The sequence below is a fragment of the Lotus japonicus genome, chromosome 4 (genome assembly GCF_012489685.1).
Source record: "Lotus japonicus ecotype B-129 chromosome 4, LjGifu_v1.2".
In the NCBI taxonomy this organism is placed as follows: Eukaryota; Viridiplantae; Streptophyta; class Magnoliopsida; order Fabales; family Fabaceae; genus Lotus; species Lotus japonicus.
Genome location: NC_080044.1, coordinates 71,951,568 through 71,964,964, shown reverse-complemented (window position 1 = coordinate 71,964,964; position 13,397 = coordinate 71,951,568). Strand labels below are relative to the sequence as shown.

The window sequence follows — 13,397 nt, the reverse complement described above, 5'->3', positions numbered from 1 at the left end:
AGCTGCAGATGACACTTGGACATTCAAGTTGATGAGAGAGCAAGAGAGAATACACGAGTCTAAGAATAACTCAAAAATATCAAGAATGAATGACATGTTATGTAAATTAAAGATAGAACTTGTATTAGTAGGTCATACAAATATGTTTAGAGTCTCTACAAGTATGCTGGAATGTCTTAACTTTCAAGCGCACGACTATCTTGATGTTGTCATGTATAGTATATATATGTCCTAGCTCTTTGTCGAGTTAATCGAACACTTTCAAGTAGCGCCAGGGTGTTCCATTCCTGGATCAAATCATGCTAACTCACTGCACAATGTCTGCTTAAGAGCATAACGAGTGAGCTAACCGTGCCGCCCGCTGTTGGATCATACGACTTTTGGAGCCGATGAGAACAACACTAAGCAAAAGAATTGAACAACTTAAAAAATAATAAACAAAAGAGACCAATGGCGTGCTTACACGCGTCAGCATACACATTCCGAAGCAGGAGCAAGTGAGGGTCAGCGCTGGTAAAATGTCCTCAACTCAACACAAGCAAAAGTAAAGTAAAAAAAAAGTGAAAGCTACTACGCTCCTCCACCAACCAATTGTTTCTTTCTAGCTAGCATTTGAATTTCCTTTTCCTTCCTCACAAACAAATCAATGAATGAGAGTTTTCAAGATGCTCTCATCTTTGCTACACAAATCAAAATAACTGTACGTTGCATCATATCATTAATTACTCATTTATTTACTGCATATCAAATCTGAAGAGGGGAAAAAAAAAAGCAATTAAGTTCATCTATTCTCTCACTGTAATTAGTTAATAATACCACAATATTACAATTATAATCTGAAATAGTACAAAACAAAAAGCATGAGAGAGCCAGATCCAGAAACTCATTCATTCATCGGAATCATCACCGCCGAAGATGGAGAAGCGGTTGTAGAGGAGGAACAGAATGAGGATGAGGACGAGTGCCACGCCGACGGGGGAGCCGCTGACTCGGTGGATGGAGTCTGGTTCGCCGGTGGAGAAAAGTGAAGAGACGAAGGAGCCGCGATCGGAAGAGAGGAACTGGATGGTGAGGAGGAGAATGATGGGGAGCAGAAGAAGACCTAGTGGACTTAGCAGCTCCGCTATCCCTTCGGTGATGGCTTCTCCCTGATCTCCGAGAAGGAAAGGCACGATGACCACGATCGCTACCACCACTGCCAGAAGGATAGCATGCGGTGGAGCACCACCACCCTGAGCCTGTTGCATCATTTATTTTTGTAGGATAGATAGGTGAGACTGAGCAAGTGTTGTCTATGTATGAGTGGGTGGGGTGTGTGTTGCGTGTGCTATATTGTCTTTTTCTGAGTTTAAATTAAGCTTTGGGACGCGTATGTGTGTAAGTAAATTAATTAGATAGTATTGAATAATATTAAAGTGTTGTTTTGACTCTGTGGGAACAGTGATTGGACTTGTATTAGCAGCAGCGTGGCATCACTGGCATGTGATTCGAGGAAAGGGAGATGGGAAACCAAACGAGAAATAGGGAAATTGTTTGGGACTTTGGACCTCTCTAATCTAATCTTCCACTATATAGGGTTTTCTTAAAAGAAGGGCCCATGCTGGTTTAGCTTAGCCCTGCTCTTTTAATAAACTGATCGACATGACTACTCACCACCAATCTCACTCGCTACGATTTGCCTAGGTATGTTGGAGTGTGGTTTGATGTTCAATAATTTAATATTTATTATTTCTTCCGTTTCACAATGTATAATATTACTTTCATTTTTACCAAATTCTTTAGGATTAAAAAAAGAAGTTGTTAGCATTAAATTTGTAAAAAGTTTTCTTGAGTTTCTTAGATTATCCATCAACTTCTCTTTCTAAATTGAATTTTTTTCAAAATTACATTATCTCTTTCATATTAAATATGAGGGTAAGTTTGGAAAAAAAAAATATCAAATACTTCATTGGTATTATAAAGTGACTTATATCTTGGGACTAAAAAAAATCTTTAAAAGTGACTTATATAGGGGGACGGAGGGACTAGGGAGTACTAAGGTATCCTTATTTAATTTTACTAATACTATATGCAACTATTAATTATACTTAGATAGAAGAGAATCTAGTTAATAAAGAAGAAATGTGGTTGGTTAATATGTAAGGTGATAAGTGAGAGAAAATGTATTAAATGAGAATATAGATAAAAAAATTTAGCAAAAAATGCATTATTTTCTAAAACAACGAACATTTTAAAATATTGAAAAAACTCAAAAACTGATCTCAAAAAAAAAATGATAAGTGGGTGGGAAAAATCGGCTAAATGTGAGTAATAACCCATTTAGCCTTGATAAGTGGGTTGAAAAACCTCAACTCAGCCCAAGAAAAAGTTGGTGTTCAATCAAGCCCATTATACTAACCCACATTTATTTTGACCAAAAAGAAAAAACCAACCCACATTTATATTGTGAATCTGTGATATTCATAATTTCATATTGGTCAGTCAACGCATGATCTCACTCAGCTTCCATTGATTTCAGCATCTCCCATCTCTCCCTGGTGAGTGGTGACTCGTGGAACTTATTTATCACTTTGCTTACAATGACAACTAAACCAAGAAAGAAAGAAAAGTGAAAGGGTAATGGCAAACCTCAAACTAAGCAAAATCGCCACCATTTCCGCTCATGCATGTTGGAACGATTTTAAAGCCATCTTTCATGCATCAACATCACCACCATTCAAATCCAAACCAAACATCTTCATCACTCAATTTTCCAAATACCACACAAACATCACATAGTGTGTGTGTGAGTGCAACACAAACAGAGAAAAACAGAAAACATGACCTCTGAACTTATTCACAGAAACCAAACCAGAGAACAAGAAGAACAACAACAACAACAAACCGCCACCAATCCCTCCACCCCACGCCGTTCCAACTCTCCACCAAAATCCCCAAACCCAATCTCCTTCATGCTCCGACGAGCCTCCTTCCTCCTCATAGGCATCGCCATCTCCACACTCTTCTTCAACCTCCTCCCTTCCCGCTCCGCCGCATCCACATCTCATCATGACTCCTCTTCTACGTCTCTCCCAACTCGCCGCATCCTCTTGGCCGCAGAACAAACCAGCAGCCACTACGAAGTGCTGCAGAGGAAAGCCAGGCTCCCGCTCAGCATCGCCTTGAAAAGCAAGAGGCAGAACAGGGTTTTGGTCACTGGCGGTGCAGGTTTCGTCGGAAGCCACCTTGTTGACCGTCTCATTGAACGCGGTGACAATGTCATCGTCGTTGATAACTTCTTCACCGGAAGGAAAGAGAACCTGCTGCACCACCTTGGTAACCCCAACTTCGAGCTCATTCGACATGATGTCGTTGAACCCATCCTTCTTGAAGTTGATCAGATCTATCACCTTGCTTGCCCTGCTTCCCCTGTTCATTACAAATACAATCCTGTCAAGACCATCATATCCTTTCAACTTTCTATTCATAATCAAGCTTTGCATATTTGATTTTGTTTGGTGAAATATTTGTGTTATTTACATACATCATATATTCCTACTTTGATTAATGTGATCACAATTGTATTAGGATGATGACATGCATGGATTGATATGTTAATATACTTATACATAGTTTATGTTATGTGTTGATTTTGAAATTGGATTCCTTGATTCTTTATCTATTTTTGGTTTGATTTGGAATGCACAAGACAAATGTGGTGGGGACTTTGAATATGTTGGGATTGGCAAAGAGAGTAGGTGCTAGATTTTTGCTGACTAGCACCAGTGAAGTTTATGGTGATCCACTTCAACACCCTCAGGCTGAGACCTATTGGGGCAATGTTAATCCCATTGGTATTTTTTTCACTCTTTCAAATCTTGTTTGTTTAATTTGAATGCATGAAGCTTTGGTTTTGTTTTATCCAGTTTCTGGTTGTGTTTTGTAGGTGTTAGAAGCTGTTATGATGAGGGAAAGCGCACTGCTGAGACATTAACCATGGATTACCACAGAGGAGCTGGCATTGAGGTTGGTACAAATTCTCATTTTATATTTATTATGGGACCTGATATTTGTGGAAGCAGATGGAATTGAAATGAAAGTGATTCAACTGAATTGTTGTATAGGTGAGAATTGCTCGAATCTTTAACACTTATGGACCCAGAATGTGCCTTGATGATGGGCGTGTTGTCAGTAATTTTGTTGCTCAGGTAAAACTCTGACATTTTCTACTATGTGTTTTGGCCTTTTGGGTTTTTAATGGCTTTTATTGCTTTCTTGCCAACAAACTTTGTTGGACTTATCTCAAAAACTTTACAGGCTTTGAGGAAGGAACCATTGACTGTTTATGGCGATGGAAAACAGACAAGAAGCTTTCAATTTGTTTCAGACTTGGTAAAACTTTTTAGGCCATATACATCTTATTTACTGTGAAGAAATATGTTGAAAATTAGAGGAGTTGCATTGCTGTAGTAATATGTATCAACGTGTATTTATTGGAGTTGTGAGAATGAACAAAATTCCTCTGAGGATGGAAAATATGGTACCTTTTAAGAACTTCTAAATTTGTATCTTTTTTCCAACTATATCAATGGACTTAACTACAGAAAATGTTTGAAATGGATTACACATTGACTGCATTCTAAAATTCCTACTGCAAATGGTATTTAATTTTGCAAAATGATGACTAGCTACAAATGAGAACTGAGCTACTGTGTTCTGTTTCGGGTACTTTATTTGGAAATGATTTTCCAATGTATGAGCATGTAATTAAACCTATGAGAAATGCTTATCATGGAACGATCATGGATGATAACAGGTAGACGGCCTAATGCGGCTGATGGAAGGTGAGCATATTGGTCCTTTCAATCTTGGCAACCCTGGTGAATTCACCATGCTTGAACTGGCTCAGGTACTGTGTTTTCATGTTCTCACTATTATCAGCATTAATAACAATAACATGTTTTTGGATCATTTTTTTTCTCCTCACAGTCGATTCTAGCTACTCGTATAAGCTTCTCAACTGAATTGATCCTAGTTTTAAAATCAATACTAGAAGGATTTCCAAACATGCACTAAGTTTTTATGCAGGTTGTACAAGAGACTATAGACCCAAGTGCAAAGATAGAGTTCAGACCCAACACAGAGGATGACCCGCATATGAGGAAGCCGGACATCTCGAAAGCCAAAGAGCTTCTTGGCTGGAAGCCATCTGTGTCCCTCCGTGAGGGACTTCCTAAAATGGTCACTGATTTCCGGCAAAGATTATTAGGTGACTCAAAAAGCACTAAGACCAAAGGTGCATCTGCAGCATAGATGGAAAGTGAGGTGGAGAAGATAATTAAAAGAAGAAAGTCAATAAAAATAAACATACATATAAGAAAAATTGCCACATTTAGCTCATTTTGGATTATATATAGTAGATATCTTTGTATTAGTTATTGAATGAGATTTATATACGTCCGGCAGCAAAATAAGCAGCACCCCTGCCAATGGAAGAGATACATTTTTCTTTTGTATTTGTATAATTTGTTTTACTATCATATTATTGAGGAATGCAGTTCTCTTCTTTTTTTGTGTGTTAACTGTTCTTCTGTTTTTCTTAATCTCAAGTACTAAGGTGTTACTAGGTGAATTGGATTGTGGCAAATTTGGGTTAGACTCGGGTGTTTTCTTAATCTCAAGTACTAAGATGTTACTAGATTAATTGGACTCTGGCGGATATGAGTTGAGTCTAACATGAACATACTCTTCATTCTCATTCTCACTTATAAGTAAAATTTCAATCACTTTTTGTGTTAAGTTGGGTGCTAACTTGAGTTGACACCTAAGTTAGCACCTATCCAAACATAGCTTATAATTTATCCAAGAAATTTGTTGTCCTTTTGTGAAGTCCCACATTGAGAAAATTTTACAAAGTTGTAATTACAATTCTAAGTCCCACATTGGCAACAGTGGAGAAATTTGTGAGAACGTTTTGTTATAAAACGGAGGTGTGTGATACTCAGCTGCTTACCTTTACGGAAATTAGGAATAGCTGGATAGTGAAAGTATGGCTAAGCATACCTTTCTTAATCTCGGAGACGATAATCAATTTTTTATTTTCATATCCTGCAGTCCTTAATCTCGGAGACGATAATCAATTTTTTTATGTGTTAATTATGTTAATGTAATTGCATTTATATAATGAGAAAAATGATAATACACAAATGGGTGTAAAGATTTTTTACAAGGTGGGTGGGGTGGATATATATTCTAATTTTTTGATATGTTAAATATGTTAGTGTAATTGCATTTATATAAGGAGAAAAATAATGATGCATCGACGGTGTAAAGTTTTTTTACACCGTTAACCTATAAGATTTTAAGAATGTGGCACGTCAATTAATAAAATTAAATAAAAAGAGAGATTTTCTCACATCCTTGAAATGTGATTGGTTGACGGTATAAAATTTATTATAACCTCATCACAAATAATACACAGTTGTAATTTAATGCGTACTTATGAATGAACGATTTTTACAACATGTGATGGAATTTTATTTAACCCTCCACCATAAAAATACTACATTACTACATGAATAAGAATGGCAATCACTACATCACTGGTTGGGGATCTCTTGTGGCCTTACCGGCTTCATCTGTGGCCAATTTTGCACAGTTCTCAAATATAGCAAGGAATAAAAATCAGCGTCTCGGGGAATTAGCTATCTGGATGGCTACTGTTTGGTCGCTTTGGCTTCAGCGGAATTCTATTATTTTCAGGAACAGTGAATTGGATCATAGCTATCTCCTTGATCTGATCCAATCTCGTTCTTGGCACTGGCTTAAAGCGAAGTTTTGCAACTTTACATACTCTCTTTTTGAGTGGAAATCTTGTCCTTTGGAGTGCATTTTTTCTCTGTAGGTTCGCTTCCATTTCAACTCCATTCCAACGTGATGATACTGCAAGGGGTTCTTATTGCTGGTGTGGTACATATCTGCTAGTTGATTGGAAGGAAAGGTTTAGGATTTTTGCTGCTATATTGGCCTACTGTGCATATGAGGAGCTATGGCATGTGGATTATTGTCGAGTTTGCTGGCCATTATTGGTATTGTTTTGGTACTGTGTGGGTCTAATGGCTTTAGTAGCATTTACCAGGGAGGGATATAGCTTTGTTTAGTTTGTTGGGGGGTTTTGCTGGTTTCAAATTTTACCAGTTTGTCTCTTAACCTTTTTCTCTTCTTTTCTCTTCTTGTATCTCTTTGTGTTCGGGTTTAGCACCCCTTGTGCTAGTTCAATACAATTCTTTGGCTTACCTAAAAAAAAACTACATGAATAAGAACAGTGACAAATCCAGGATTTTTAGGTCGCGGGGGCAAATAATACAAATAATATATTTTTTGGTCCCTCACGTATATACTTGAATCTAAAATGGTTCCTAATAATTTTTTTTTCTTCCCCAACAAATTTTGTTTGATTTAAAATAGTGCATCTGATGTCATAATGTTTATTTGACATTTAATAACTTGTCTATATAAGCGCAAACGTGGACTTTTTACATCAATTTTAGTCCTTGATAAATTTCTTTCATCAAATTTAATCCAACTCTTTCATAATCATCTTAAAATCCAGAAATTCATCACAAAACCCACAAATTCCCCTTCAACCTTTTCCTTCTCCTTTTCCCACTCTCAACCAACCAAACTCCACACCCAGCACCACCAAATCCCGCACCCAACAAAAAAACGGAGGTTAAAAATTAAGGAGTTTTGAGTAGGAGAGGAAATTCTTTTTCTATAATAGAAAGAATAGTAAAGTTGGATAAATGTATTCCAATCTATTATCTTTTGGATATTGACTTGTTGAAAAAGTAAAGAAGTACAAAGAAGTGAGAGAAAACTTTGTTAAGGACGTGGGGTCAAATGCAAGAAGTACAAAGAAGTCAGATACAAAAATTGAAGAGATTTAACTTTTAGTGGTATTGGAAGTAAAATAGTGTAGCTATGGGAGCATTTAGTTTTTGCTGGGGGCAATTGAATATTTTATATTAACATAGAAGGGTATTGGGAAGAATTTTGCTCAAGGACGTGGGGTCAAATGCCCCACCCACTTAACACGTGGGTCCGTCACTGCTTTCAAACATGTAACTAAGAGCAACTCCAACGCAGGTTGCTTAACCTGGTTGGAGGAAATAAGATGCGTTCCTTATTCTTGGGCTCCATTGGAGCTTGCTGAAGTGGCGTTGCTAAAAGCTAAAAGCTAAGCAACGTTGCTTAAATAAGCAACGCTCCTTAACTTGGTCCTTGCTTAAAATATTATTTTTTCTCTCTCCATTCAGCACCAAAATCCAGTTAAAAGAAGAGGGAAACAGACTAATGAAGAGGCAACTATAACAGTATGAGAAAATCCAGAATATAGCCAAACAGAAGCAAAAATATCCAAAAGTTAAGAAATTTATTACATAAAAGAAGGGGAGATGAGCATAAAACACAAATCGTTGAAACAAATAAAAAAAAATACACAAAATACACTGTATGAGGTTGGCATGTGGCTTGACAGTGGAGAGGATCTCGTAACTGACGGTTGGAACCTCCGATCTTTGATCTCTGATCTTCGATCTTCGATCTGGAACTTGCATGTCCTCTGTACCTGGGTTTTTGCTACCTCTGGGTTGGGAACGAAGAAGAGGCTCGATCTGTGATGGGGGCGAACAGAGAAGAGGAGGCTCGATCTGGGAAACGAGTTTCTTTCCTCGATTTGGAACTTGCATGTCCTCTAAACAGAGGAAGAGGAGGGAGGCTTCGTCGTTTTCAGAGGAGAGGAAGAGGAGGGATTTGCTTCGATCTGAGGAAGAGGAAGAGTGAGAGAGAAAGAGAATCGGTTGCAACGGTGTGAAGGAAAGGAAGAAGGAGATGAGCAGTTGCAGAGACAATTTTCTCTCAGTTGCAGAAACACCGGTTTCTATGGTTCTAGTCTTCTAGATACTTCTCTAATTTAGGTTTTATTTTCTGATTCATATTAACACAAGTAAGGTGGGCCTAGTATTATAATATTAAACTAAACCAATTCAAATTTAAGTTGTGGGCTAGTTCTGTTAAGAAAAAGTGGTGGGCTAGTTCGTATTTGGGCCTTAAAAAGAACAAAATTAATATTTGATTAATAAATTAATAAATAAGAAGATGAATTAATATTGAAAAAAAAGATGAATTAATTAATTACATTGAATTAATATTTAAATTTTAATGTGGAATTGAAAAATATAAATATATGGAGTATAGTGGGACCTAACTGAAAGTAAAATAAGCAACTGCCACTGGAGCGAATTTTGTCTGAGTTGTTTATGAGTTGCTTAAATCTTATGTGGCAGTATGGACCCACCAGAATAGTGTTTAAGCAACCCAACTAGCAACCTTCCATTGGAGATGCTCTAAGTCTCATCATTTCATCATCTAGCCACTTATATGGTCCTAACTCCTAAGCCCCCGATTTCTTCCATGTTGGGGCATGAGGCAATTGTACCATTATTTGATTGAATGGATTATAACCTTGCATTTCATGATCTCCAACATTGTTGTTATTATCATTATAACTTTGTGAAGTTGGTTCTCTTTTTGATTGAGCTTGAAGATCATTGTTCCCTTCTTGAATGTTCTTATTGTCCTCTTGCTTTGGTGCTTGCTGATTTGCTCCTCGACTCGACTTGATGATCTTCTCTTGGAAGAAGCAGCAACGTTTATAGCAGCTAAGTCAATGGGAGGTAGAGATTCATTCAACTGCTTCAATGACTTGACATGTATATCTGAAACCTTAAAATATAGCAAAAGATAAGATAAGAATGATGTGAAATCAATAGTTGTCCAACGATTTAATATAATGATTCGATCTTATCCTGAGTGCATTGAAAATTGAAACTGATGACAAGTAGTGCATTGTTACCACCATAAAAAAATGATTAGTAACAGATGTCAGGAGGGTAACGGACCTTGGATTAGGTGTTCCCACCGAAATGGTAACAGTTGGTTCTGCTCGCCCCCTGCTTTCACAGAATAATCCTTTTTTGCACCTATAAAATGCATACAAACCCTTATACTTATTCAGAGAGAGGCAGAGGCCAGAGAGCAAAGACACACAGACAGTGGTAGTGGCTGCTGCGGAAGCGTTCTACACGTATCATAGAGTAGCTTTCGCAGCAGTTACACACGCTAATAAGATGGCTCGCTCCCTCTCAGTGTCACAAGCCAACCGTGTAATTAAGGTTCTTGTTGCTGAATTTCTCCCTCTTTATCGGTCAGTTCCATTTCCTATTAACTTTTTTAGTTACTCTATATATTTGGTATAGAATATGTTAGTCCAGCAAGAAACACATACAAAATTTAGTAATGTAATTCGGCTAAATTTGCCTACGTATGCGATTATAGAGTAGCTATGGGTTCTGTTTTATTGATTAGGATTCAGAATACTCTAGCGTGTTACACGCGATACTAATGAATTCATATTACAACAATACGCCTGAGCCCTTACTCTCTTGATATTATCCATAAGCCATACTAAACCGTATATATAATTGCTTAATTGTTATTTTGGATAGACTCACTCACTGAGTTTGATCACTTGTGTTATTATGATAGGCGAGGTTATGCGGCAGCAGCAGCAGCTACATCTGATGCAGCAGTGTCGGTGAGAGTTGGATTAATTAGAAGTATAGAAGAGAAGCCTGTATTGTCTGAGGCCCGCTCACCTTGGGCCCCTGACCCAGTAACGGGTTACTACAGGCCCATCAACTGCACTCCTCAAATAGACCCGGTGGAGCTCCGCCAGATGCTCCTCAACCATAAATTCAGATCATCCCACTAGACCTTAGCGGAGCTGCCACCACCAACAGCCTCCACCACTATAACATAACATGCTTTTATTATGTTTTGTCATGCTCAATTTCTCTTTAGATTTCGGCTTGCTACTGTAACCTTTTTGTTAAGCTGTGTCCTTTGTGTGCTGAATAAACTTTTACCGTTTCTTATGTTTTTTCTTATTATAATGCTACTGTTATTATAATGCTACTGTTATGATAACTTCAATCTATCTACACTTCTCTGTCATACATGGAGAAAAAATTAACGCTAACAAAAATTAAATAAATTACAAAATGTAAAACAAAGCACCTTTTGCTTTTGGTTCCTAAGAGTTTATGTTATTTTCATTGTTTTCTACTTTTAACACTTATGGTTTTAGTTCATTTTAACAAAATGATGCAAGTTTAGTCCCATTTTTACAAGTAATCCTACCATTGAGTTACTGAACTATACTGTACCAGTACCACCACCATAACCTATCATTGGAAGCTTTTGTGTGGAGCGTGTACATAGCCATGGGGAACGTGGTTCCAAACAATGATGATTGATTTGAGGAATACATACAAATATGATTGACTTTTCAGATCTTACAGCTAATTGTCTTTATGTGCAAAATGTCTCCCCGAAAGAGAAGAGAACCATTGTCCATTATTTGTCACTCGGATCTACTACAGCCTGAGGAATCTATTGACCAAAAAAAAAAAAAAAAAAGCCTGAGGAATCTGAAAAGCCACGTTCCATTGCTCAGCCTGAAAATACAAAATAGTGGTGGGTCATGGGCCCTCAAATTATTATGCATTTTTTTGCTATACTAGCTCACCAACCTTAGTTAGGACGACCATTTGTTTAACCATATAAAAGTAGGCCCATGCTATTCGAATTAGTCCGCAATAGATAAAATAGCTAAAAGCAAAACTAACTAGCTATTTAGCTAAAAGCAAAACTAAAACGTTGACCAAGAAAAAAATAAAAAGCAAAACTAAAACCACCACCCCACATCTACTCTCACCATCTCATACCCATAATATCTAAAAATATCCTCAGGAATTTTCTTAAATTTGGTATGTATAATTTTTTTTATGTTCCATGTTAAATACTCGTTCAATCCACATTCTTATTTTTCGGTACACAAGAAGTAAAATGTGTGCCATATTTTTTATTTCCCAGTTAGCAGTACGCAAAATATACATACTGCGCAAAAAATACGTACCACATTCTTAGCATTGATATACAAAAAATACATATCACTGTTAAGAATCAAGTATGCAAATTTGTAATACATGTAAAATTATACAAAGTATGTAAGTTTATAATACTCTTTAAATACCCCAATTAAGAATCATGTATACTTAGGCAGCATAACATTACATTCCACATTCGTATTTGCAGTATACTAAAATCACATTAAGTTGTCCTGTTTGCGGTAGTGTAAAAGAGGGGTACGAAGGAATGGTGAAAGGGTTGAAGGGATGGTGGTGTGTTAAGGGCTATTTTTGGAAGATAAAAAAAAGAGGCTGAAGAAGGGGTGGTGATAGTAGATATGGGGATGATCTCTTTAGTCTTGCCTGATGGCGTGGATATGAGCTTGCATAGTGCATGATTTTGAAAACCGCATCGAATTGAATGATTTGTTATTTGTGGACTGACCCGGCCTAAGTGACAACTTAGCTCGATCATATGTGTAGGTCAGACAAAAGTAATTATTTTCCCCTTTAAGGAAGAGGCCCAACCAAAAGTCCTGCAAGGCGTCTCCTTGTGATTGAAGAGATCACGCTTCTGTCATTTCTAAGGTTACTCTTGTTCTGTATCATTCGTGCGACTTTGCTATCGTCCTCTCGTCGTGATTGTGTGACCATCCTCCATAGACCTACTCTACCGTCACCCTCCGACCTTCACCATCATCGATTCTTCTATCTTCTTTAACTTCCACCTCCTAACTTCTATGGAGTTGTAAGATTTGTTGACCTGATCCACTCAATTAATTCAAACACTTTTTGTTCCGATCAATTTGATTCTTAAAATCACCATAACCCAACTCACATTTAACTCAATGTAATAAATTCTAACTTCTTTATTAATATCTTGATATAAATCATGTTAGTGTTTACACCAACGCCAAACTGAACATACATGAATTCTATTCAAAAAACATTAAATCATGTTAGGTTTCGTTTGGGTAAGCGCTAGAGACAAAAAAAAAACATGTTTAGCCTGCCACATGACTTGGGGCGTTAGAGAAAACGTACCTTTGGGGGCTGGTAATGCTACCCGAATCTGACACTTAGGGCTCGTTTGGTGACCAGGACAGGATAGGATAGGACAGGATAATAATCATATCTTGTTGTTATCTGTTGTTTGTTGCGCCGGCAGGATAGGATAACACTATCCTGTCTCCTATCCTATCTTGTCAATCATGTATAAAAGTTATCCTAAGGGGGGAGCTAGGATAGAACAAGATAGGATATCAGTTATATATTTTATTTTAGTATCCTAACTTCAAATTAATTTATTTTAATATTATATAATTTATAATTTATAATAATATTAATTAATAAATATAAAAATATTAATTTAACTAAAATAAAAAA

The 13,397-nt window shown here is 37.1% G+C and overlaps 3 protein-coding genes across 3 annotated transcripts; 2 read left to right on the top strand and 1 right to left on the bottom strand.

Moving 5' to 3' along the window:
- Nucleotides 1-765: 765 nt before the first annotated feature.
- LOC130710052 (uncharacterized) lies at nt 766-1,250 on the bottom strand. The gene has a single exon (XM_057559205.1). It carries the CDS (start codon nt 1,248-1,250, stop codon nt 888-890), a length of 363 nt encoding a protein of 120 aa, XP_057415188.1. The 3' UTR covers nt 766-887.
- Nucleotides 1,251-2,570: 1,320 nt separating this feature from the next.
- LOC130710053 (UDP-glucuronic acid decarboxylase 2-like) lies at nt 2,571-5,545 on the top strand. Its single transcript, XM_057559207.1, has 7 exons — nt 2,571-3,431; nt 3,689-3,833; nt 3,926-4,005; nt 4,104-4,187; nt 4,297-4,371; nt 4,796-4,888; nt 5,068-5,545. Exons 1-7 carry the CDS (start codon nt 2,820-2,822, stop codon nt 5,290-5,292), a joined length of 1,314 nt encoding a protein of 437 aa, XP_057415190.1. The 5' UTR covers nt 2,571-2,819; the 3' UTR covers nt 5,293-5,545.
- Nucleotides 5,546-10,047: 4,502 nt separating this feature from the next.
- On the top strand, nt 10,048-10,976 carry LOC130715960 (late embryogenesis abundant protein Lea5-like). Its single transcript, XM_057566127.1, has 2 exons — nt 10,048-10,246; nt 10,588-10,976. Exons 1-2 carry the CDS (start codon nt 10,170-10,172, stop codon nt 10,811-10,813), a joined length of 303 nt encoding a protein of 100 aa, XP_057422110.1. The 5' UTR covers nt 10,048-10,169; the 3' UTR covers nt 10,814-10,976.
- Nucleotides 10,977-13,397: the final 2,421 nt, after the last annotated feature.

Bases quoted from the DNA above. Each gene is read 5' to 3' on its own strand.
- LOC130710052 (XM_057559205.1), bottom strand. From the start codon at position 1,250: ATGATGCAACAGGCTCAGGGTGGTGGTGCTCCACCGCATGCTATCCTT.
- LOC130715960 (XM_057566127.1), top strand. From the start codon at position 10,170: ATGGCTCGCTCCCTCTCAGTGTCACAAGCCAACCGTGTAATTAAGGTT. The intron at 10,247-10,587 runs GTCAGTTCCATT...TTATTATGATAG, and splicing joins GAATTTCTCCCTCTTTATCG to GCGAGGTTATGCGGCAGCAG.
- LOC130710053 (XM_057559207.1), top strand. From the start codon at position 2,820: ATGACCTCTGAACTTATTCACAGAAACCAAACCAGAGAACAAGAAGAA. The intron at 4,006-4,103 runs GTTGGTACAAAT...ATTGTTGTATAG, and splicing joins ACAGAGGAGCTGGCATTGAG to GTGAGAATTGCTCGAATCTT. The intron at 4,188-4,296 runs GTAAAACTCTGA...AAAACTTTACAG, and splicing joins TCAGTAATTTTGTTGCTCAG to GCTTTGAGGAAGGAACCATT.